Source organism: Perna viridis, chromosome 15, assembly GCF_037379345.1.
Source record: "Perna viridis isolate PV_CMFRI_1.1 ecotype Kerala chromosome 15, ASM3737934v1, whole genome shotgun sequence".
In the NCBI taxonomy this organism is placed as follows: Eukaryota; Metazoa; Mollusca; class Bivalvia; order Mytilida; family Mytilidae; genus Perna; species Perna viridis.
The window spans coordinates 11845756-11869754 of record NC_142459.1 but is presented as its reverse complement, the minus strand read 5'-3'; the positions used below and the strand labels follow the sequence as shown (position 1 = coordinate 11869754).

Below are 23999 nucleotides of genomic sequence, written 5' to 3'. Positions count from 1 at the left end.
GCTTCAGCTGTGAATATGGAAGCGCTTGATGGCAACCGTTCAGTTACAGTTCTGTCACCATGGACAGCAGCACATGCAACGCTATCGCCATCTTTTGAGCCATCTGTATACACCGTCAAAAAATCTGGATAATTTGCTTTCATTTCAGAAAATTTTTGTTGTAAAAATAAAGGATTGGTATCGGACTTTTTATATTCACGCAGATCAAAAATGAAAGAAGGGTGTGGAAGCTCCCATGAAGGGCATTTCGAAGTAACAACAGGTGTCACTGCATTGGTCTCCAGATGAATTGCTTCCAAAAGGAGAGGTTTTGCTTTCATGTTTTCGATAAATGTCGACATAAATAGGATTAATGACACAGTCGCAGGCAGGGCTATCTGGGTAGGCCATAAGTTTACTTACATATTGAAGACCTAATTTCAAACGTCTGTCTCCAAGGGAGGGTTCATTTGCCTCGGCATAAAGGCTCTCAATAGAAGAGGTTCTGAAGGCACCAAGGCAAAGTCGCAACCCCTGGTGGTGAACAGCGTCTAAAATTTTAAGGTAAGATTTTTTTGGCGGAACCATAAACAATAGATCCATAATCAAGTTTAGACCTAACCGAAGATCTATATAAATTTAAGAAAATTGAGGTATCAGCACCCCAATCGGTACTGGACACCATTTTTAAAATATATAGTGCCTTAAGACACCTAGATTTAAGTAATTTGATATGGGGAAGAAAAGAAAGTTTACTATCAAAAAGTAATCCAAGGAATTTTGTTTCTTCTACTATTTTGGTTTTATTACCATAAAGAAAGAGATCTGGGTCCGGATGCAGCTTTTGCTTTCGACAAAAGTGCATACCAACAGTTTTAGATGTAGAAAACTTAAACCCATTCTCCAAAGCCCATTTCTCAATTCTTTTGAGGCAAAGTTGTAACTGCCTTTCGATATTACTCATATTTTATCCCCTGTAACAGATCAAAAAGTCGTCTACATACAAGGAACCGTCAATATTGTCCTTCAAAACTTGGGCTAAACTATTAATTTTAATACTGAAGAGAGTGACAGAAAGTATACTTCCCTGAGGAACTCCCATTTCCTGTTTCTTCTCCTCAGAAAAAGTCGAATTTACCCTCACATTAAAATGACGATCTGACAAAAAAATTAGACAAGAACAGAGGAAGTCTTCCTTTCAACCCCATATCAAATATATCTTTTAATATACCATATTTCCACGTGGTGTCATAGGCTTTTTCTAAATCGAAAAAGACCGACACAACATGTTCATGTTTAGCAAATGCATTTCTGATGAGCGTTTCAAACCGGACTAAGTGGTCAAGAGTACTTCTGCCTTGCCTAAACCCACACTGAATATTAGTGAGTAAGTTGTTCTTCTCAAGGAACCACACAAGGCGATCATTGACCATTCGTTCCATTGTCTTGCAGACGCAGCTTGTCAATGCGATCGGGCGATAATTTGAAGGATCCGTATGATCTTTTCCTGGTTTTGGAATAGGGACTACTGAAGCCGTTTTCCAGATGGACGGAACGTTACCAGAAGTCCATATCTCGTTCATTAACGCAAGAAGTGTATGTAGAGATGGATCAGGAAGATGTTTCAAAAGTTGATAGTCAATATTATATAGCCCACTAACTGTATCGTGGGCTTTAGCCAGTGACATCAGCTTTATTAGAGTATGAAGTCTTCTGTTGAAGCCACTTCTTCTATTTTCTCTTTATCATTGTTCCGTTTAATTCAGATATTTTAGTGCTATGTGTGGCAGACTTTGGGACATATGGAAAAAGTAAGTTATCCGTTTCAATGACAGCCTCATTAAAAATCAGGCAGTGTATAAAACATAGTTTGAAAAAAAAAACAATTTGACAAGATTATCATTTTGGTTAATGGAGTTGTTATTCAATTCAACAACAGATAACGCTGTCAAAAACCTTTTACTTTCATTAAATTAAAAATTTTCAAATTGATGCAGGGATCAAATACTGGTCTTTTCAAATACGTTTATCATCCCTGATTGAAATTATATTATAAAGTCGGCGGGTTTTGACATGTTTGTTTCTTTTAACCATATTGCCTGATTCGTACAAAGACTTGCACTTAATAATTCCATGCCTTAACATCAACATGAGTTGAATTAACATATATATTGAACAAAATGAATTAAATTTACTGGTATTCTTAATGCTGCATATGCTATTTTTTCCAACTTCACTCCTATATAGAAAACGGAACAGATCTGGTAAAACACCACAAATGCACCAACTTATCACCTGTATGAAAATAGTGAATACTTGCAGAGATCTCTTAATTGCCTTAAAATAAGCACTGAAATGCTTTTAAAATGAATAAAATCGCCGGCAACTGAACGATTATACTCCTTAATAATGAACAATTAGTAAAACGACAAGAAGAAGATACATTGATGACCAGCATTTCATATACCTTTATCAATTTTAGAGTAAGAACGTATTGCATATTCTATTTTTTAAGGTCTTTGTCGGTACGAGCGACACTGTGTGCATGGTAACTGGCATGGAGTACTAGGCGATATCGGAGTGTGTTCGTGTAACGTTGGTTACACTGGGGATTGTTGTGAACATGGTAATCTAAAAGTTGGCATTCGATCTTGCTAGATGTATATAATCATTGTTATTATATTTATGGAGAATTTAAGACTGAACTATTAATGGGTAACAAATATTCTGACGGAAGTGACGTATTTTCCATTGCATTCCATTAAAACTTGAAAAAGGTTGAGTATACATTTATGTTTGTATCAAACGACACGACTAGTACTTCTTCACTTACTATTTTACATATTAAATTCATAGTAATGTTTGTTCTGGTTAGATAAGGATGAATGTTCCAGTAATCCCTGTCAACATGGATCGTGTCATGATGGCGTGAACAAGTACACATGTACCTGCTCCTCTGGTTATACTGGTTCCAATTGTCAAAGTGGTAACATTTAACGTAATCTAACACCTTTATGCGTTGGGGGTATGTTATGAACTACAAGCTAATATTAAAGTAAAGATTTGGCATTCTACATGACCCGGCCGTTTTAAGCGATTAAGCGAAAAATCTTACCGCAAGCCATTATGATGCACAGTATTGGGATAAATGCCACGATCTCCGCGCGTTAAAAAAACCCTGATGCGGTATTCAACAGGAATAGAAACCTCGGTTTCGCTAACTTTAGCTATATTGACTGACCTTAACTCTCTAAATTCCAGTGGCAATCGAAAATCGTTGACTTAACTATAATTGTGTGGCATTCCATTCTTTATTACATCATCATTACATTTTAATACTTATATATATCATGTTCATTGCCCTCATATAGTCGAAACATGGCAGCATGGTAAAATCAATCAATCAATTCACTGATTTAAGTAAAGTAGGAGGTGGTCGGTAATTCTTTAACTTGTAGTGGAAAATCATTATGACTAAAACATCACTCACATCCAGATTTTTCCTATATTTATCTGCGCGTACGTTAACAAGCTTTCATAAACAAACTTGGTTAATACCTATCAAATCATGAAATCATTTTAATGTCATTTCTTGTAGAAATCAACGAATGTAACAGTAATCCGTGTCAACATGGTGGACGTTGTCATGACTATCATGGCCGATTTACTTGCAGCTGTCTGCCGGGGTATACTGGAGTATTATGTCAAAAAAGTGAGTTAATCTAAAACGTGTCATTAATTAAATGAAATCAAAGATAGCCATGAAATATGAAACAATGTGTTAAAGAAAATATCTAACACTATCTATCTATCTAATGGCATAACAAAAAAAAACACAGTTAAATTGTTCTCTTTTTTATTGAAGAATCTTTTTTTCGTGGTCATACATGTAAACAATTCTGCATATGATATATATAGGAGATCGTGCAATATTATCATTGTATTTTATTGCAACTGGACAAAACATGTGACATTAACAATAACAATTCGGAGTCTGCTTATTAATATCCATTATAAAAAAAGTGCTTGGGATGATGGTTTTCAATTTCAATTGTCGTCCCATTTATCCAACTTTTGAAAATTGCCTACTCCCATTTACTCAACTTTAATTAATGGGTTAATTAATGTTTGGTTGTTTGTTTGTTGGGGTTTAACGTCCGAGCAGCAATATTTCAGCTATGCGAAGCCCTATGGTTCCTACTCCGGGATAATACCACAATAGGATTTTTTTAACGTGTGATGAACGTGGCATCTTTCCCACCACGGTGCACCACTATGGTTTGCGGTCAGGTTTTCCGTATTATAGCCTGACAACCCCAGCATGTAACATACCAGGGGTACCCCATTCAACCACCTGGGGCACACATCCCAGTTGCTCTGTGGGCAGAGCGCCCTAGCCCCCGGCCAAGGTTCTGAGCACTATTTAGTGGCAAGCTTAGCGCTGCTGCAGGCCTATTCTTTTAACACCCGAACCTGCACGGGGCTCAGACTTTTTGAGAATAAAAACTAAATATTTTATGAAAAATAAAACATGGAACATTTATATAATATTTAATTTAAAAAGAAGAATTACACCTGTGCAGGTCCGGGTGTTAAGAGAATAGGCCTGCAGCAGCGCTAAGCTTGTCGTAAAAGGCGACTTAATAGTACTCAGAACCCTAGCCGGGGGCAAGGGCGCTCTGCCCACAGAGCAACTGGGATGTGTGCCCGAGGTGGTGGAATGGGGTACCCCTGGCGTGTTACATGCTGGGGTTGTCAGGCTATAATACGGAAAACCTGACCGCAAACCATAGTGGTGCACCGTGTTGGGAAAGATGCCACGTTCCTCGCACGTTAAAGAACCCTGATATGGTATTCGATAGGAGTAGGAACCTTTGCGCTCCGCCACAGGAGGATAAATTGCCCGACCTTACCCATCCCCCCTTTTTCCAGTGGCAATCAAAATTTGTCGACCCTATTATCCTTGTGACCCATCCTTTCGTTTTTTTCATTTCATGTTCATTTTATCATCCATTTCATGTACATTGTCTGAATATAGCTGAAATATTGCTGCTCGGACGTTAAACCCCAACAAACAAACAAACAAACAAGAATTTAATTAAATTTGAATAAATTAATAAAAAAAAACATTCTTTGTGGTTTCTCAGAAGAACAGAAATGGAATAAAATCTATGTATTTTATATAAATTTAAAGTGTAAAACATTGATATAATATATTATAAAAAAAATTAGTACTTGTCCGTCTAAGAATCGTAAGGTGTGGCACATGAAGGAAAATAACGCAGAGATTTTATTGCATTAACCAATTAATTATACCTGATAACCACCAAAAAAATCCACCAAAGTGTTTGTAAAATTTGCCTTTTTAAGATATTGATAGGTCAAATTTAGTTGAAATGCAATACGGAAAAATGGCGGAAAAATTTTCCGGCACTCTTTCCTTATATAAGGAGTCAAAATGGTTACGTCGCAGATGCTTCTGGATTAACTTAAATAGCTTTTTAGTTGTACTGAACATATTTTAAGCAAACATGTCCAAATTGGGGAAAATGATGTGCCACCCACTGCCTGATTCTTATACAGAATGCTATTTAATTAGTTTTTGTTTGTTTGTTTGTTGGGGTTTAACGTCCGAGCAGCAATATTTCAGCTATATTCAGACGATGAACATGAAATTGATGATAAAATGAACATGAAATGAAGATGAAATGAAAAGGATGGGACACAAGGACAATGGGGTCGACAAATTTTGATTGCCACTGGAAATAGGGAAAGGTGGGTAGGGTCGGGCAACTTAGCCTCCTGTGGCGGAGCCTTATGGTTCCTACTCCGGAAGAATACCACAGTAGGGTTCTTTAACATGCGAGGAACGTGGCATCTTTCCCAACACGGTGCACCACTATGGTTTGCGGTCAAGTTTTCCGTATTATAGCCTGACAACCCCAGCATGTAACACACCAGGGGTACCCCATTCAACCACCTGGGGCACACATCCCAGTTGCTCTGTGGACAAAGCGCCCTAGTCCCCGGTTAGGGTTCTGAGCACTATTTAGTCGCCTTTTACGACAAGCTTAGCGCTGCTGCAGGCCTATTCTTTTAACACCCGGACCTGCACGGGGCTAATTAGTTTTAATTATCAAATAAATTATTTATAATAATATAAGGATTTGGGCCAAATTAGACGTTTAATTATCTTAAATGAAATTGAAATAAAGTTTACGTGACAAATTGTCAATTTCAATTATTTAAAATGGTTCATGTTATGATAATCACACCCAACAAATCTAAGTTTCCGTTATAATTCCATTAAGCCATACATGCATCCATCTCAATATATTCAAGTGCCCAAAGTGTCATCTTATGGAACAGTGTTCGGTAAGCATACCTTAGCTCTCAATTTTGGTTTATATAGGCCCTTAGTCAAAAGTTTCATCAGTCAAATGAAAAAGTCAGGGTACATCTTATTCAAAATGCTCGTGGTTACTACGTAGCAGTTGCTGGCTACAGATACATGGTGAAAATCAGAAAACAGGCACCAGACGCTGAACTCTTCGACTTGGAATGTACCGAAGACATCTTAGTTACAAACTTTTCACAGGAATCACAACCACTCACCCTATGAAGCTTAAAGCTTTAAAAGACATTAAAGCTGAATTCCCCTTGCCACATATAAAAGGAAGACCAATTACCCTCTGAAGCCGACATCAAAGCGAAATTCTTCCTGTTACACATAAAAGGAAGACCAACTACTCTCTGAAGCCGACATCATAAAATTCTTCCCATCACGCATAAGAGAACGAACAAAATCCTGCTACGTGATAGAACAGTGGGATTACAGAGAATCAGATTGTTGGTAACATCACTCGACCGAAAGATCTTATACCACAAATCAACCTGAAAGATGACATCACAAACTCAGCAACCCTCACCAAAATTTATTTCTGATTATTCAGAAGCTTCAAAACACACATGATTCAACAGAGATCCAACTAATACTGTATGCTTTCGGGATAAATTTAAGACCATGAAACTCAAGTACCAGACCACCGACAACCGACTAACTCTGCTGAAGGATAGACTTTAACAAGGGCAGATCGATGTGTCCCAATACACAGACGCAGTCTCCCACTTGTCGAAACTTGGTTGACCACAGTATTAAAATTTTGTTTCATTGTATAATGTTGGAAAAGTGAAATTTAACAATCGCGATTTCAACAAGGTAGAACTATTATCACGAGAATCACCTAAAGCAAAATACTAAATACAACACCTTGTGAAAATAATAAAAGAAACGGTACTTTACCAACATTAAAAGTATTAAAAGTACAAACAAATCTGAGTAAAAAAGCACTCGACGGTTACTTCTTGTATTGAAAAAGTACAGAAAAAAATATCCAGGCTTTATTTAAGAGTAGTCATATTTCAATAATCACCTAACCAAATATCTAATTGAGAATCCTGTGTTCTCAAATTATTTCATTTATCCCCCTTTTTAACCTGTTTTACCTGAAATTTCAAAAAGTTGGATAAATGGGATGAACCTCTAAATTATGGGTATATACTATATAGTTACAGTACCTGATCCGATCCGTGCAATAAAAATTGCGATCCGTCATCAATCACCGATCAGTCATCGATCCGTCAAACCGGTGATCGTATCACGTAACCACAGAGCGGTCAATATATTTTACAATCTCCAGTATTTTTCCCTGTCAATTTTACACATATTTACATTATGCATTATTTAAACATCAATCTATACTTTTTTTTTACATTTGTTTTATTTTAAACGATTCATTCGTCATTTTACATAACAAAACTGCCATCAGATCGGTCATCGATCCGTCAAACTATTGCGCGGATCGGTTCATGCACTGTATGTACATTATGAAGTTAAAATCATTAATCTGTGATCGTGATGTCATGTGTAGAAAAAAAACAAGCTCCTTATTTTAGTTTTTAAGAAATGTCTTCCATAAATTGAACAAGTCATTCGCGTTTCTTATTTTCTCAAGTCATTGACTGTCATAATAAAAGTATCAGCGGCGGGATTAAAACCAGGCTTATATTCACACGTGGACAAAGATATTATTAAAATGGTACATTTACATCAAAGTAGTTAAATAAAAAAAAAAACATTGAATGTGTTAGTTTTTGTGTTAATTTTTTGAAGATATTGACGAATGTGCTAGTCATCCCTGTCAACATGGCGGGCGCTGTATTGACCACGTCAACAGTTACACGTGCACTTGTAGACCAGTATATACCGGAAGTCGATGTGAAACGGGTATGTTACCTAAAAAAGCAATATTACCCAAATGTAATAGCATAATATGTCCGTCTGTTTGCCAGAATTACCCAATTTCTTCACTGAGCCATATTTTGCCTTAATCTTTCGTCAACCTATCTGTTTCGGCGGTTTGGTTTTATCATCAATATCCAGAGCAAGATTTATGTGAAAGTGTATACATGTATAACATGCTTAATCAAGTCCTAAACACGGCCTCTTAAATGATAAACAGTACACTTTTAACGTTTCTTTCGGTTATAGATGAGTAATGGTCATGTCTTGTATTTTTTGTTATAGTGGGGTGATATGTAGATTACAAGAAAACGATTGTTTTGGTCTTTAAAGGAGATTGATTTCTTAATACCAGTTCATAAACCAGGAAGTAGGTGATTGACGTATATCAAAGACCCATTTAATACATTTTTATTCGTGAATCAGAAATATTTACAGACCACATATAGTGTAACCAGTCTTAGTGTGTCATTCGGTTTATCCACTTTTGAGATAAAATTATATAGATTGTGAATGAAACTAGGCCTTTGCCAAAGTTAAATTTGGACAATTTTATTTGTAGATCAATACTTATATGGCTGACAAATGGCTCTTTGTACGGCTTCCACCCTTTCTGAGATCTCTAATATAACGCTTTTGTATAGTTTACAAATTCTCATCGTTAAAAATGATTATAATTGAAGGAAAATTAAGTTCAAACATTATAATTTTGTTTTGCTAACCATACTTTTGCTCCACATATTATTATTTTTGCAACATGCCATTGGAATTTTTAAAATTTCCGTTTCGTAATTTAATCGCCCTCTCATATTTTCTAGTGGTGAGTAAATGTTCCAGTCATCCATGCCAAAATGGTGGTGTATGTTCTGATCTAGTTGATCGATACAGTTGCAGCTGTAAATCTGGTTACACCGGAAACAATTGTGAAATAGGTAGCTATTAGTATCATTCTGAAAATGGTTACATTATGGAGATTCGTGTTAGAACACATTATGTTAGATTTTCACTTCTATCCATATTACAACTTTAATAAAAACGTGAGTAAAACGAAGGTAAATGTGGAATGGTTGCATGAACATTTCAAATTATTCTTATCTCTCAGTTGCATTGAATGTAGGTAACTTTAACTGCATGCACATTACAGTTACAATTGTAACAGTGGCGAATCCAGGAGGTGGAGGTGAAGGGTATTGCCATTTCCATGTAAATAATGTCCTCGCATCCTTCTTTGCCTGCGGAAACCCGTCTGGAACCACTTTCTGGAAACACCCCTGGATAATAACCAAATTGTGTGCTGACTTTGAACAATGAATTTTGGTAATATTTTCTTTTAGGCATTTTGCAAGCTATTCAAGGTTCATTAAGTTTGTTTGTTTGTTGGGGTTTAACGTTCGAGTAGCAACATTTTAGCTACATTCAGACGATGCACATGAAATGGACGGTGAAATGAAAAAGGGATGGGACACAAGGACAATGGGGTCGACAAATTTTGATTGCCACTGGAAATAGGGAGAGGTGAGTAGGGTCGGGCAATTTAGCCTCCTTTGCTAATGTCATATCAGTGGTTATTGGGATCTAATGTTTTGTTAATTTTTTTACTCAAAATGTCAGTATAACCAACTTACTATATTTCATGAGAAAAAAAAATTAAACGACCGCAACAAAATGCCGTCGTAGTTTGTTACGATGTTGTGGTCGTCGTTGTTAATGTTTTTGGTCTCCGTATGATGTCCATAGTTGTATTAAACTAACATGAAGTACGTGTACTTGATTATACTGACTTGCAACATTGGGATGCCGCTGCCAGAGCAGTACCTGCTTACCAATCTAGAGCACCTGATGATTATTTTTTTTTTATGATGAAGCTCATTTTGCTACTGCCCCGTGCAGGTGAGGGTGTTAAAACAATAGGCCTGCAGCAGCGCTAAGCTTGTCGTACAAGGCGACTAAATAGTGCTCAGAACCCTAGCCGGGGGCTAGGGCGCTTTGCCCCGGAGCAACTGGGATGTGTGCCATGGTGGTGGAATGGGGTACCCCTGGCGTGTTACATGCTGGGGTTGTCAGGCTATAATACGGAAAACCTGACCGCAAACAATAGCGGTGCACCGTGTTGGGAAAGATGTCACGTTCCTCGTACTTTAAAGAATCCTACTGTGGGATTCTCCCGAAGTAAGAACCATTCCCTATTTCCAGTGGCAATTAAAATTTGTCGACCCCATTGTCCTTGGCCACGTGCAGGTCCCGGTGTCAAAAGAATAGGCCTGAAGCAGCGCTAAGCTTGTCGTAAAAGGCGACTAATTAGTGCTCAGAAACCTAGCCGGGGGCTAGGCGCTCTGCCCACAGATCAACTGGGATGGGTACCCCTGGGGTGTTATATGCTGGGGTTGTCAGGCTATAATACGGAAAACGTGACAGCAAACCATGGTGGTGCACCGTGTTAGGAAAGATGCCACGTTCCTTGCACGTTAAAGAACCCTGCTTTGGTATTCACCCTACCCACCTCTCCCTATTTCCAGGATAGGAGTAGGAACCTTTGCGCTCCGCCACAGAAGACTAAATTGCCCGACCTTACCCATCCCCCCTTTTTCCAGCGGCAATCAAAATTTGTCGACCCTATTATCCTTGTGACCCATCCTTTTTTTTCATTTCATGTTCATTTTATCATCAATTTCATGTTCATTGTCCGAACATAGCTGAAATATTGCTACTCGGACGTTAAACCCCAACAAACAAACCCATTGTCCTTGTGTCCCATCCCCTTTTCTTTTCATCATTTCATGTTCAATTTATCATCAATTTCATGTTCGCCGTCTGAATATAGCTGGAATATTGCTGCTCGGACGTTAAACCCCAACAAACAAACAAACATTTTGCTACTTTTTTGTGACGCAACTCCGTGTTGGGAAAGATGTCACGTTCCTCGCAAGTTAAAGAACCCTACTGTGGTATTCTCCCGGAGTAGGAACCAATGGGCTCCGCCACAGGAGGCTAAATTGCCCGACCCTACCCACCTCCCCCTATTTCCAGTGGCAATCAAAATTTGTCGACCCCATTGCCCTTGTGTCCCATCCCATTTTTCATTTCATCATTATTTCATGTTCATCGCCTGAATATAGCTGAAGTATTGCTGCTCGGGCGTAAAACGCAACAAACAAACACACAAACCTTGTTTTCTTATATTTAGTTTGATGTGTTATTCGTTTTTCTGGGTTCGCAACATTGTGTATGTTGATCGTGGTTGTTCAGTAAATTCATTTTTTATGTGTAACGTGTTTTATTTGGTTCGCCACATTGTGTTTATCGATCGTGGTTGTTTTATTTGTTCACGTTTAGGCCAACGACGTATTTGAAACATCCCACTGCTGACGTTTCATTATTTTTGCCGATATTTTGTAGTCGTAATTTTTTTAATATACCTTTACTTGTTGTAAAAGAAAGCATGATCTTTGTAATTGGGCCATTGTCCCCTACTGTATTCGAAAAAGAGACCCGAAAATTTAAAATATGTGTTTATATGAAATTGATGTACAAGGCCTATTTTTGAGATTCATTTGTTTTAATTTGTTTATCATGCAATTCTGTTTTAAGGACATTTTACTTTTTTTTTTCTAGCATTTAACATGTTCAGTCTAATAAGGGCCAAAGTGTTTCACAGCCTATAAATCAGTTTTTTATTATTTTTTTGTCCGATCTAGATTTGTTTTGTTTGAATCTCCCTCGGACATACCTACCTCTAGTTTTTAATCTGCATTGGAATATCTTTTGTTTTATTTTATTTACAAAGTGTCAATTGGGTCAAACATGTTTTTAAAGACCATATTTATTTATTGTTCCTCTGATTTTATTGATTTAATTTGCAAATTGTACCTCTTTACAGGGAATATTTGTAGTAGTTTTAGCATATTTACTCTATTGTTACAAAATTTACAAAATGGGATACAAAATGATACAGGAAAGCACCTAAAAGTGGAATATTTTACTGAAATTGACTTTAAATATGTTGTGCAATATTATTTCCAAACCAGTGTGTCCAATATAGCGAGAATGGATAATTATGGTGAATATATCAAAGGACAACAAACACACCAGGATGAAAAATGTCAGCTAAAAAGGCCACCAATGATTTTCAATATTGAGGAAACCCTCACAGAGGAAGGCAGGCTGCAGGTTGCTCAAAAACAAAATTGAACAAAGTTACAGCGGAAAAATTGCCCCCCCCCAGCAGCATATAAGTAAAGTGAAAACAAAACAATAAACACATATGCAAGAAGTACTTTAATTTGGACAGAAACAAAAAAATGCGGCAGGGTTAAAATACTTTGACAATACTTCTCCTTTCCCAAACCTTATACTATGTCCATACTTGTCACAAGTAGATGGAGTTAAACAAGCTGTAATCGTATCGTGCTGCGCTCTGCGAAGCTTTTTGTAATTGTTTCTTCATTTACAGACATAGACGATTGTGCTAGTGACCCGTGTGTATATGGTGTGTGTCATGATTCTCTGAATGGTTATACATGTACCTGTAGGGCAGGTTTTACAGGGACACAGTGTGAAGGAGGTACGTTGCAACCAATGCGAACGTTTTGAGAAACTTTTCTAGTTAAGAGCCCGCCCTGTGCGGGTCCGAGTTTTAAAAGAATGGGCCCGCATCAGCGTTAAGCTTGTCGTAAAAGGCGACGAAATAGTGCTCAGAAGTCTGTGGGGCTAGGGCGCTCTGCCCACAGAGCAACTGGGATGTGTGCCCCAGTGGTGGAATGGGGTATCCCTGTCGTGTTACATGCTGGGGTTGTCAGGCCATAATACGGAAAACCTGGCCGCAAATCATAGCGGTGCACCGTGTTGGGAAAGGTGATATGTTCCTCGCACGTTAAAGAACCCTGCTGTGGTATTCTCCCGGAGTAGGAAACTTTGCGCTCCGCCATAGGAGGCGCGACCCTACCCATCCCTCCCTTTTTCTTGTGGCAATCAAAATTTGTCCACCCTATTACCCTTTTGTCCCATTCATTTTATCATCATTATTTCATGTTCATTTTATCATTCCATTTCATGTTCATCGCCTGAATATAGCTGAAATAATGCGACTTGGGGGTTAAACCCCAACAATCAATCAATAGTACGTTAAACAACCCTTCTGTGCTATTTTCCCGGAGTAGGAACCACTGGGCTCCGCCAAAGGAGGCTAAATTGCCGGACCCTTCCCACTTTGAAATATACAACGACAAACATGGTGTGATATAAAAGAGATAGGTGAATTTATAATTGTTACAAATGAGTAAATCGTGCGAAACAATACAATTACAAAAAAAATAAAAAATTAAAAAAAATAATAAGTTGGTGTAAAATTATTGCATATACATGTGTAAATTACGATGCGATCTTAACATTGCATATTGAGGGGCACCATATCATGACTAAGTATTTCAGAAGGTTTCCAAGAATTCCCAAGGGTTTCTGCATTTCGCAGAAAATCAATATAATAATTTAGTAATGCAGTAAAAAAAAATTGATTGATTGATTGATTGATTGTTGTTGTTTATTGCCGTTTCGGCGACCAGGGCCATATCACGGCAAGAACATTTAATGCAAGGAAAACATTAAAAGCAAGATCAAAGTATCTTCATAAAATAATGAAATTAAAACAAACAGCTATTTACATATAAAAAGGTACATAAAAGGTGAACCTAAGACATAAAATACATATAGAAACATAACTTCGATAAAACATTTAAAATATTGAAAAATCAAGGAAGGTATCCAATTTATATTTTATTAAATAAACCGATGTCCCGCAAAAAATCGATAATGTTTTTAGATGAAACGGTCTTGAACAAATCAAACATATTGGCGCAAACAAAATAATTTTGCCTGATCTTGGCAAAATCCACACAATCTAGAAGAACATGTTTGATAGAGAAAGGACAATCACATGGGATACACTCAGGATCTTGAATAAAACGATAACCAATATCAACGGAACATCACAATTCAATTATGTTAAAACATTTCAGTCCATACTTTGTACGCTAAAGATATGTTTTAAGGTTTTTAATGTTGTTACATGTATTTTAGAGATAGACGAATGCGCTAGTAAACCCTGTCAGAACGGAGCGACTTGTGTTGATCTATTCAATGGATACAGGTGTGAATGTTTCGAGGGTGATTCTGGAAGTGACTGCGAGATAGGTTAGTCATATAGATATATATCGACAATGTTCAATGGATGTTTTTGGATCAGTCTTTATAAAACCAGCCAGGTGGTGATTCATGCATGACCTAAACCCACCGAATTCAGTTTTATTTCTTGTTCAGAAGCAGTTCCTGATCACATTACCAGTTTTATTTTTTCATTTTGTGATTCTGCTTTTGAGATTGAATTTATATAAATTGTACATGAAATAAGAACTTTCCAAGAGTTACTGTCCTTGATTTTGTTTGATTTAAGGGGAATACTGCCTTATTACCATGTCAATGAATCCTGTTTTTTACCGTTCATACGTCTTCCCAATTCAGCTTCCCAGCACTCCTACTCCCCTCAGATAACACTGAAGGAGCAGATTATGGTAAACGAGGGAGCGGTAGAGCTTCACATCCCGTGTACTGTAGAAGGTCTTCCAGCTCCAACCGTCAGATGGGAAGCCGTCAATGTTTAGTATCGTAATATAATAATAATAATAATAATAATAATAACAATACACGATAAAACTTGTTAAGTTTTACTTGAACCAACTTAAATATAACTTGCAAAAAATAATTCGATTTGTTATACAGGCAAGATTCTGTCAAAAATGTTGAAATAACATGCTAGAACCTCCTCCTACCAACAAGTTTATTGATTTTCGCCTGCTTACATTGCTTCTGTTTGCATCCGTACATTAACTAAAAAATAATGTTTTTGAATAAAGCTATCCAATTTACATACGCACATCAGTCAAATACATTTGTTTCAAAATTCATTTAAGGCACGTCTCCAAAGCAATGTAAAACAGATCGGACACTTTCTGGTTCTTGACAACGTTACCCTGGCAGATACGGGTTACTATACATGTATAGCCACCAACCGAGTCGGCTCTGATGCTAAAGTTACTCATGTTATAGTCACAGGTAAACAAAGTAGCACCTTAACAACGAGTTTTTGCAATACGGCGCACATTCATCGCTAAATATTGGTAACTAGATATTGAAATGGAACACTTTATGGTTCCACGTGATTTGAAAATTAAGTTATTTAAAATGAGTTTCTTGTAGGTGTATTTAGACTCTCACGTGAACAAGCATGTATGCAATATATACGTTTTCTTAACGGTGTTAGAACAAAACATACGTATTTGCGCGAATGTGTCATTTTTTGCAGAATCCTTGTGAAATCCAACCAAGCTCATGTTTTTTTTTTAGATATTTAATAGATTTTTATTGTAACCTAAATATATAATATGCAACCATCGAGAGAAAAATGTGCTCATACATTTGTATTTGTATTAACAAAGTAACAGTTATACTGATTCTGGATATCAATTTTTGTCTGGATGTGTAAAAATAGATTAAAAACATATTCAAATGAACCAAGCTTCTAGCTACTATCAAAAGAATGTAATCAAGAGAAAAAAATCTGACACGGAAAACAGACTGATTGATTGATTGTTGGGGTTTAACGTCCGAGCCGTGGAAAACAGATAAACACAACAAAGAACATACAATAACTAAAATAATACGTACAAAGTAACGAAAGTAATTATAAACCTCTAACTCGAAAAAAAAAATTTTCATTTCAAAGCTATACAATGTTTTTTTTACAGTCAAGAAATTTCAAATGAAACCTAAATATAAACATGTTTATCACTTTCAATAGATATCTCTAGCCCCGTGCAGGTCCGGGTGTTAAAAGAATAGGCCTGCAGAAGCGCTAAGCTTGTCGTATAAGGCGACTAAATAGTGCTCAGAAACCTAGCCGGGAGCTAGGCGCTTTGCCTACAGAGCAACTGGGATGTGTGCCCCAGGTGGTGGAATGGGGTACCCCTGGGGTGTTACATGCTGGGGTTGTCAGGCTACAATACGGAAAACCTGACCGCAAACCATAGTGGTGCACCGTGTTGGGGAAAATGCCACGTTCATCGCACGTTAAAGAACACTGCTGGGGTATTCGATAGGAGTAGGAACCTTTGCGCTCCGCCACAGGAGGCTAAATAGCCCGACCTTACCCATCCCCCCTTTTCCCAGTGGCAATCAAAATTTGTCGACCCTATTATCCTTGTAACCCATCCTTTTTTTTTCATTTCATGTTCATTGTCTGGATATAGCTAAAATATTGCTGCTCGGACGTTAAACCCCAACAAACAAACAAACAAACAAGATATCTCAAACAACGAAGGGAAACACTGAAAAGATAAATCAATTTTATTTCTGTCACAGCGATTGATTCCAAGCCGTATGTCGCCCCGATGATAACAGCACACTCAATAATGACGGTCAACTACCATTCTGAGGCTATCTTAAAATGTAATGTTACTGGATATCCAACGCCCCGGGTGAGATGGGAGTACAAACAGGTAAATATATTGTCACTGGATGTCAAATGCTTTAGATTTGGTGTGGGTCTCACTAGGTGAATGTCATGTTACAGGATGCCCCAACAAATTGATATAGGTTAAAGTTTAACCAAGTAAATGCAATGTTGCTGGATATCCAAGGCATCGTGTAACAGGTCTTGTAAACTTCCCACTTATACCATATACCACCCCATTCCCCATTTCCGTAGAAAAATCCCGATCGCACCTTACAATCCCCATTGCATATTCTAATCAGATATCTAAATTATCAAATTAAATATTATATTTTAAAATTCTTTAAAATTTTAGCTGTTATTGGTATTTAAATTTTGCACTTTTTGCATGTCAATAAATATTTAAAGACTAATTTCCCCATCCTCCCCAATTAAAATCCCCAATGTATCATACAATGGAAAGCTCTACCGATACAAGCACTGTAAGTGGGGTACAACCAGGTAAATATGATGCTTATACACATCCCACGCCTCCAGTTAGATGGAAATATAACCGGGCAATTGTAATGTGAATGGATACCCGACACCATGAGTAAAAGGAAAGTGGAACTAGGTAAATGTATTGTCACTAAATATCCCACGCTAGATCGGAATATAACTGTTAATTAAATATATGTTAATGCATATACAAATGTACCACACTTCGTTTTAGATGGCCCCCGTGCAGGTCCGGGTGATAAAAGAATAGGCCTGCAGCAGCGCTAAGCTTGTCGTATGAGGCGACTAAATAGTGCTCAGAAACCTAGGGGCTATGATTGATTGATTGTTGTTTTTTATTGCCGTTTCGGCGACCAGGTCCATATCACGGCAAGAACATTTAATGCAAGCAAAATATTAAAAGCAAGATCAAAGCCTCTTCATAAAATAATGAAATTAAAACAAACAGCTATTTACATATAAAAAGGTACCCCTGGCGTGTTACATGCTGGGGTAGTCAGGCTATAATACGGAAAACCTGATCGCAAACCATAGTGGTGCACCGTGTTGGGAAAGATGCTACGTTCCTCGCACGTTAAAGAACCCTGCTGTGGTATTCGATAGGAGTAGGAACCTTTGCGCTCCGCCACAGGAGGCTAAATTGCCCGACCGTACCCATCCCCCCTTTTTCCAGTGGCAATCAAAATTTGTCGACCCTATTATCCTTGTGACCCATCCTTTTTTTTCATTTCATGTTCATTATATGGTCTATTTCATGTTCATTGTCTGAATATAGCTGAAATATTGCTGCTCGGACGTTAAACCCCAACAAACAAACAAACAAACAAACGTTTTAGATGGAAGTATAACTATAAAACCTATAATACGGGATACCAAATGGAATGCTGAAGGTTGGAGTATACAACGGTTAATATGATATGCCCCCAAAAGGAAACGTTGATGGTTGTACTATCATCTGGCCCCGTGCAGGACGGGTGTTAAAAGAATAGGCCTGCAGCAGCGCTAATCTTGTCGTATAAGGCGACTAAATAGTGCTCTGCCTACAGAGCAACTGGGATGAGTGCCCCAGGTGGTGGTGGAATGGGGTACCCCTGGCGTGTTACATGCTGTGGTTGTCAGGCTATAATACGAAAAACCTTACCGCAAACCATAGTGGTGCACCGTGTGGGAAAGATGCCACGTTCCACGCACCCTACTGTGATAATCTCCCGGAGTAGGAACCAAATGGGTCCGCCACAGGTGGCTAAATTGCCCGACCTTACCCGCCTCTTCCTATTTCCAGTGGCTATCAAATTTTGTCGACCCCATTGTCCTTGTGTTCCATCCCTTTTTCATGTCATCATCATTTCATGTTCATTTTATCATCAATTTCATATTCACCGTCTGAATATAGCTGAAGTATTGCTGCTCGGACGTTAAACCCCAACAAACAAACAAACAATTAATTTAGATAGATTCAGCTATGCAACAAGAAGTACTGTCATTACCATACGCAACTAATAAAAATATTGTTTGTATTCTTACTACAAATTGAATCTATCGAACATTCCTATTCAAATCATTGTATATTTATAATAGCGCATGCAAAGTGTTTGTTTGTTTGTTTTTTTGGTTTGTTTGTTTTTTTGTTTTTTTTTTGGGGGGGGGGGTTACGTTTCTAAACTTTATTTGACTGTATCTATATTAGTAATTAATAATTGGCAGAATATTCCTGGAATACAAATAAATGGTGCTTCTCTGCGGATTCCGAATGTAACTAGTGAAGCCTCTGGCATCTATACCTGCATAGCAACGAATGACATAGGGTCAAGCCGGGCAAATATCATGCTTGAAACAAAATATGGTACGAATAACTAATCAACTATAAGTAGACTTTGAAAGATGTTTCCATAATCAATAAAATATGATCCGCCATTACATAAAATCATCAAGGTCAGAGAAAACTTGTAATTAAATCGAAACTGACATGGAGACAAAAAAGTGTATAGCTTCTTGTCAAATATATAAAAACTTACTTGAAAAAAAACCTAACTGTAAAATAAGCGTTTTTGTTCGAATAGGTTAAGAAAAGGCTAAAAGAATGGAAAAATATAAACACCCCTAAAACGTCTTTATAAAATGCATAAATGAAAAATTACACGCAGCCCGCGAAATATTACTTGAAAAAGATTGATTGATTGATTGTTGTTGTTTATTGCCGTTTCGGCGACCAGGGCCATATCACGGCAAGAACATTTAATGCAAGGAAAACATTAAAGCAAGATAATCAAAGTATCTTTATAAAATAATGAAATTAAAAAAGACCTAACCACAAATACTGCCGAACCGACGAAACATTTTCCCCTATGTAGAATGCTGGCTGAATTTTATACACTTCGAAAATAATGCACTAATATCTTATTTGCGTTTTTTTTTGTATTTTGTTTACTAAGATAGTCCAAAAATTACACAAGGACCTCAAGTTTACACTGGAAGTGCAGGACAAGCCCATAATTTCACTTGCCTTGCTACCGGACATCCACAACCTAAGATCACTTGGACATTTACAAGCGTAAGGCTTCTGTTTTAGACTATAAACTATACTTTTTTTATATGTGTCTAATATCCGTATCATGCATATGATATTAGTTAACTTCCAGAATTTTAATTGGTAAAAGACAGGTCATATAAAGCATCCGCGTGTTGATATGCAATACAACTGAACATAACCATCAATTAATCCGTTACACCGTCTGCTTTCAATCACGCGGATCATTATTTAGTACAAAACAGATGAATATATGCCTCTTAATCAATTTAATACACAGAAGGATTTCTGAAATTTTGCTCTACGTTTTTCTCAGCAAAGAATCTAATATGGAATCTTTTTTTATGGTTTTTTACATTTTGAAGTAAGACCAAGGTGGACAAATTCTTAAAAATAAACCGTAACACGTTCTTTTAAGTACGTGTAGGGTTCAAATAGAGATACAGTTTATACATACATTTCATTCAAGCGACCTTAATTTCCTGCGATTTTGACATTGTTGATTGATTGATTGATTGTTGTTGTTTATTGCCGTTTCGGCGACCAGGGCCATATCACGGCAAGAACATTTAATGCAAGGAAAATATTAAAATTAAGATCAAAGTCTCTTCATAAAATAATGAAATTAAAACAAGCAGCTATTTACATATAAAAAGGTACATAAAAGGTGAACCTAAGACATAAAATACATATAGAAACATAAATTCGATAAAACATTTAAAATATTGAAAAACTAAGGAAGGTATCCAATTCAGACTTTATTAAATAAACCGATGTCCCGCAAGAAATCGATGATGTTTTCAGATGAAACGGTCTTGAACAAATCAAACATATTGGCGCAGTCAAAATAATTTTGCCTGGTGTTGGCAAAATCCACACAATCTAGAAGAACATGTTTGATAGAGAAAGGGCAATGACATGGGATACACTCAGGTGGAGGATCACCAACAAGCAAATACATACATTTCATTCAAGCGACCTTAATTTCCTGCGATTTTGACATTGTACGTTTCTAATTTATATATTTCCAAAGAACGCTCCATAGATAGAGTCGTTACACTTGTTGCACAGTACATCGGAAAATACTTCAAAAAACTATTAACAATTTTCGTCAGGTCAGAAAATTCTTTGTTTTTAAAGCATGACGGGTGATATGACTATAATTACCGAATAAAGTATGTTTAATATACTTTATTACTTATTTCAATTAGTTTTTGGTTTAATTCCTCCACTCTACAGTTTTCGCACGAACCTTTGACATTGCCCCAGCACGATGAATACAACAGTGCTGAAATACTTGAGCTACACAATATTCAAAGATCTGGGATTTTGGTCTGTTCCGTAGGAAATGAATTCGGCACCGACACAGCATCGGCACATATCATCGCCCACAACAGTAAGATAGTAAAATGAAAGCGATATTTAAATTTCAAATAGATGCTACTAGACTAGGTATGATATTTTAAATGGACAAAAACCAATTATAGAGAGGTTAGTAGCTCAGTTTTTGGTCTTGTGTCTTTAAAATGCATCATATATGACAAAAGAAAAAGTCCAATACCCAATGCCTTTATTAAAACAATGTGTGAACATCAAACCACGCATACATGTTTTCGTTAATTGTATCATTACACTATATGACATCTGGTTGTTTAAGTAATAAAGATTATACACATATACTAGAATGTTAATCTCTGTAGTGAAAAAAATCAAACTTTTTATATGATGTTTTATAGCTGTACTTCCTTTCTCTCTCAAAACCTAATCGCAAACCATAATGGTGCACCGTGTTGGGAAAGATGCCACGTTCCTCGCACGTTAAAGAACCTACTGTGGTATTCCATAGGAGTAGGAACTTTTGCGCTCCGCCACAGGAGGCTAAATTGCCCGACCCTACCCATTCCTCCCTTTTCTTGTGGCATTCAAAGTTTGTCGACCCTATAGTCTTTGTGTCCCATCCCCTTTTTCATTTTATGTTCATTTTATCATTCCATTTCATGTCCATTCCCTGAATGTAACTGAAATATTACTGCTTGGGCGTTAAACCCCAACAATCAATCAATCTTTTGTTCCATGTGATCTATATTAAAAAACCGACCATGTACATGTATAGATCCTTAATCGTCACTGAAAGTCTTTTTATTATTCCAGGTAATATATTTGGGTGATTTGGAGAACAATAACTCAAAGTTTCAATAAATTTGCTATCTACAATAACATGTTGAATTTTGTTTGCCTTAATCTGACCGTTGTTTTACTTTGTTTATTAAACTGAGACATCAACTGAAAGTGGATAGGAAGCAATAACTAGAATTTTCACATACATTTCGACAAGTGTACATTCACCACTTGGGTTTAGCACGATTACCACGACTATAGTGGTGTACTGTAACTGATTTTATGTATATACATTTTCCAGAAACCGGATCAATATTCCAATACACCGGTACGGTATTAGCTTTTTATTAGAATTACGTATTGATATCCTATCCATCGGCCAAGTTAAATATTTTGTTTAATTAGGTGTTGATCCTCACACGGAGTAAGTTTATACCTTTTGTTTTGATTAATTGATAAGTTAATAAATTTGTTTATCCCATTATGATATTTGGTAATGTCGTTGTTATATGTACACGCGTCCAACATACATGAAGCTCTGAACGTCCTAGATATTGACCTCACGTAGCATTTCTATTCATATAAATAATTGTAAGATTGAACCAGAATTATTCTTAAAACTATTTTTGATGTAACATGTTGTTATTTAACCATAATATGGAACACTAGACATATATTTTTCCAATTTTCAATAGTGTATATACACACCGGTGACACCCGTAAAAAATCACATAAACTTTATTTTGTATGAAGTGTATGGTTGTATTTGCTACAATTATTCAGTCATTTTATTAGTTGAACATCTTTGACCTTATTATGTAACTAACACTGAAATAAGTCATATACTTTTTATGATGTTGAAATAAATGTGATGGACTTTATTTATACATACATCTCATGAGAACATTTAAACCAGATTTGAACAATGATTAGTAGTATATTGTCAAATTGTAACAATTATTCGGTCTTATTATTTCTTATTTTAAGATTGAAATTTCACAGTTCTTATGATTATATTTTTTTTAATCTTTGTAGTTTTGTACCCTCTAAGGGGGTTTGGATAGCAATAAAGTTTAACTTTGCACAGTACAAAATCCAGTTCTGGATCAGCTTGGTGTTCCCGGTATTGGAACAAAATGGCATCAAACGGAGACAGACATAATTGGTCAGATTCCTGTAGCTCGCACAGCCTCAGGCCAGGTCGTCCTTTGACAGAACCTGCATAACAGAAGTACACAGAAACTTAAGGAAAATACTGGAGTGCCTTAGATGATATTTATAAATAAGTTCGAACATTGTAAGATAGGATGCAAGATTCTGGAATTTTATTTCAAGACACTGAAGCTCAAATTTCACAAACACTCACACAATACGAAAAAAAACTTCTGAACAGTTTACCAGATATGTAAAGACAACTAGACATTTAGAATTGCGAAGAAGTGAATTTGAATAATTTAGAACTAGAAAGTTATCAGTTCAGAAGTATGTTTGTTTGTTTGTTGGGGTTTAACGTCCGAGCAGCAATATTTCAGCTATATTCAGACAATGAACATGAAATAGATGATAAAATGAACATGAAATGAAAAAAAAGGATGGGTCACAAGGATAATAGGGTCGACAAATTTTGATTGCCACTGGAAAAAGGGGGATGGGTAAGGTCGGGCTATTTAGCCTCCTGTGGCGGAGCGCAAAGGTTCCTACTCCTATCGAATACCACAGCAGGGTTCTTTAACGTGCGAGGAACATGGCATCTTTCCCAACACGGTGCACCACTATGGTTTGCGGTCAGGTTTTCCGTATTATAGCCTGACAACCCCAGCATGTAACACGCCAGGGGTACCCCATTCCACCACCTGGGGCACACATCCCAGTTGCTCTGTGGGCAGAGCGCCTAGCCCCCGACTAGGTTTCTGAGCACTATTTAGTCGCCTTTTACGACAAGCTTAGCGCTGCTGCAGGCCTATTCTTTTAACACCCGGACCTGCACGGTATGTTGAATCTGTTTTTCGGCAATATGACAGTGTAAATAGGTCAGAATCTAATTTAGACATTGAAGAAAAAAAAACAATGAATGA

General features: G+C 37.0%; 1 protein-coding gene across 4 annotated transcripts in view; it reads left to right on the top strand.

The window, feature by feature from the left end:
- Positions 1-23406, top strand: part of LOC148596938 (uncharacterized) — a 31210-nt gene extending 7804 nt beyond the window's left edge. Inside the window, exons 2-16 of one of the 4 annotated variants that reach the window (XM_088564367.1) lie at positions 1746-1790; positions 2495-2605; positions 2855-2965; positions 3578-3691; positions 8153-8266; positions 9100-9213; positions 12732-12842; positions 14354-14467; positions 14795-14928; positions 15244-15385; positions 16691-16827; positions 18984-19122; positions 19712-19830; positions 21046-21202; positions 22960-23406. In XM_088564367.1, the coding sequence (XP_088420493.1) occupies positions 1746-1790; positions 2495-2605; positions 2855-2965; positions 3578-3691; positions 8153-8266; positions 9100-9213; positions 12732-12842; positions 14354-14467; positions 14795-14928; positions 15244-15385; positions 16691-16827; positions 18984-19122; positions 19712-19830; positions 21046-21202; positions 22960-22988 (1691 nt within the window). In that variant the 3' untranslated portion in view covers positions 22989-23406. Of the gene's footprint in view, positions 1-1745; positions 1791-2494; positions 2606-2854; positions 2966-3577; positions 3692-8152; positions 8267-9099; positions 9214-12731; positions 12843-14353; positions 14468-14794; positions 14929-15243; positions 15386-16690; positions 16828-18983; positions 19123-19711; positions 19831-21045; positions 21203-21957; positions 22024-22959 lie in introns of those variants that run through there. The other 3 variants (XM_088564368.1, XM_088564369.1, XM_088564370.1) reach the window with 3 other exon arrangements.
- The last annotated feature ends 593 nt before the right edge of the window (positions 23407-23999 follow it).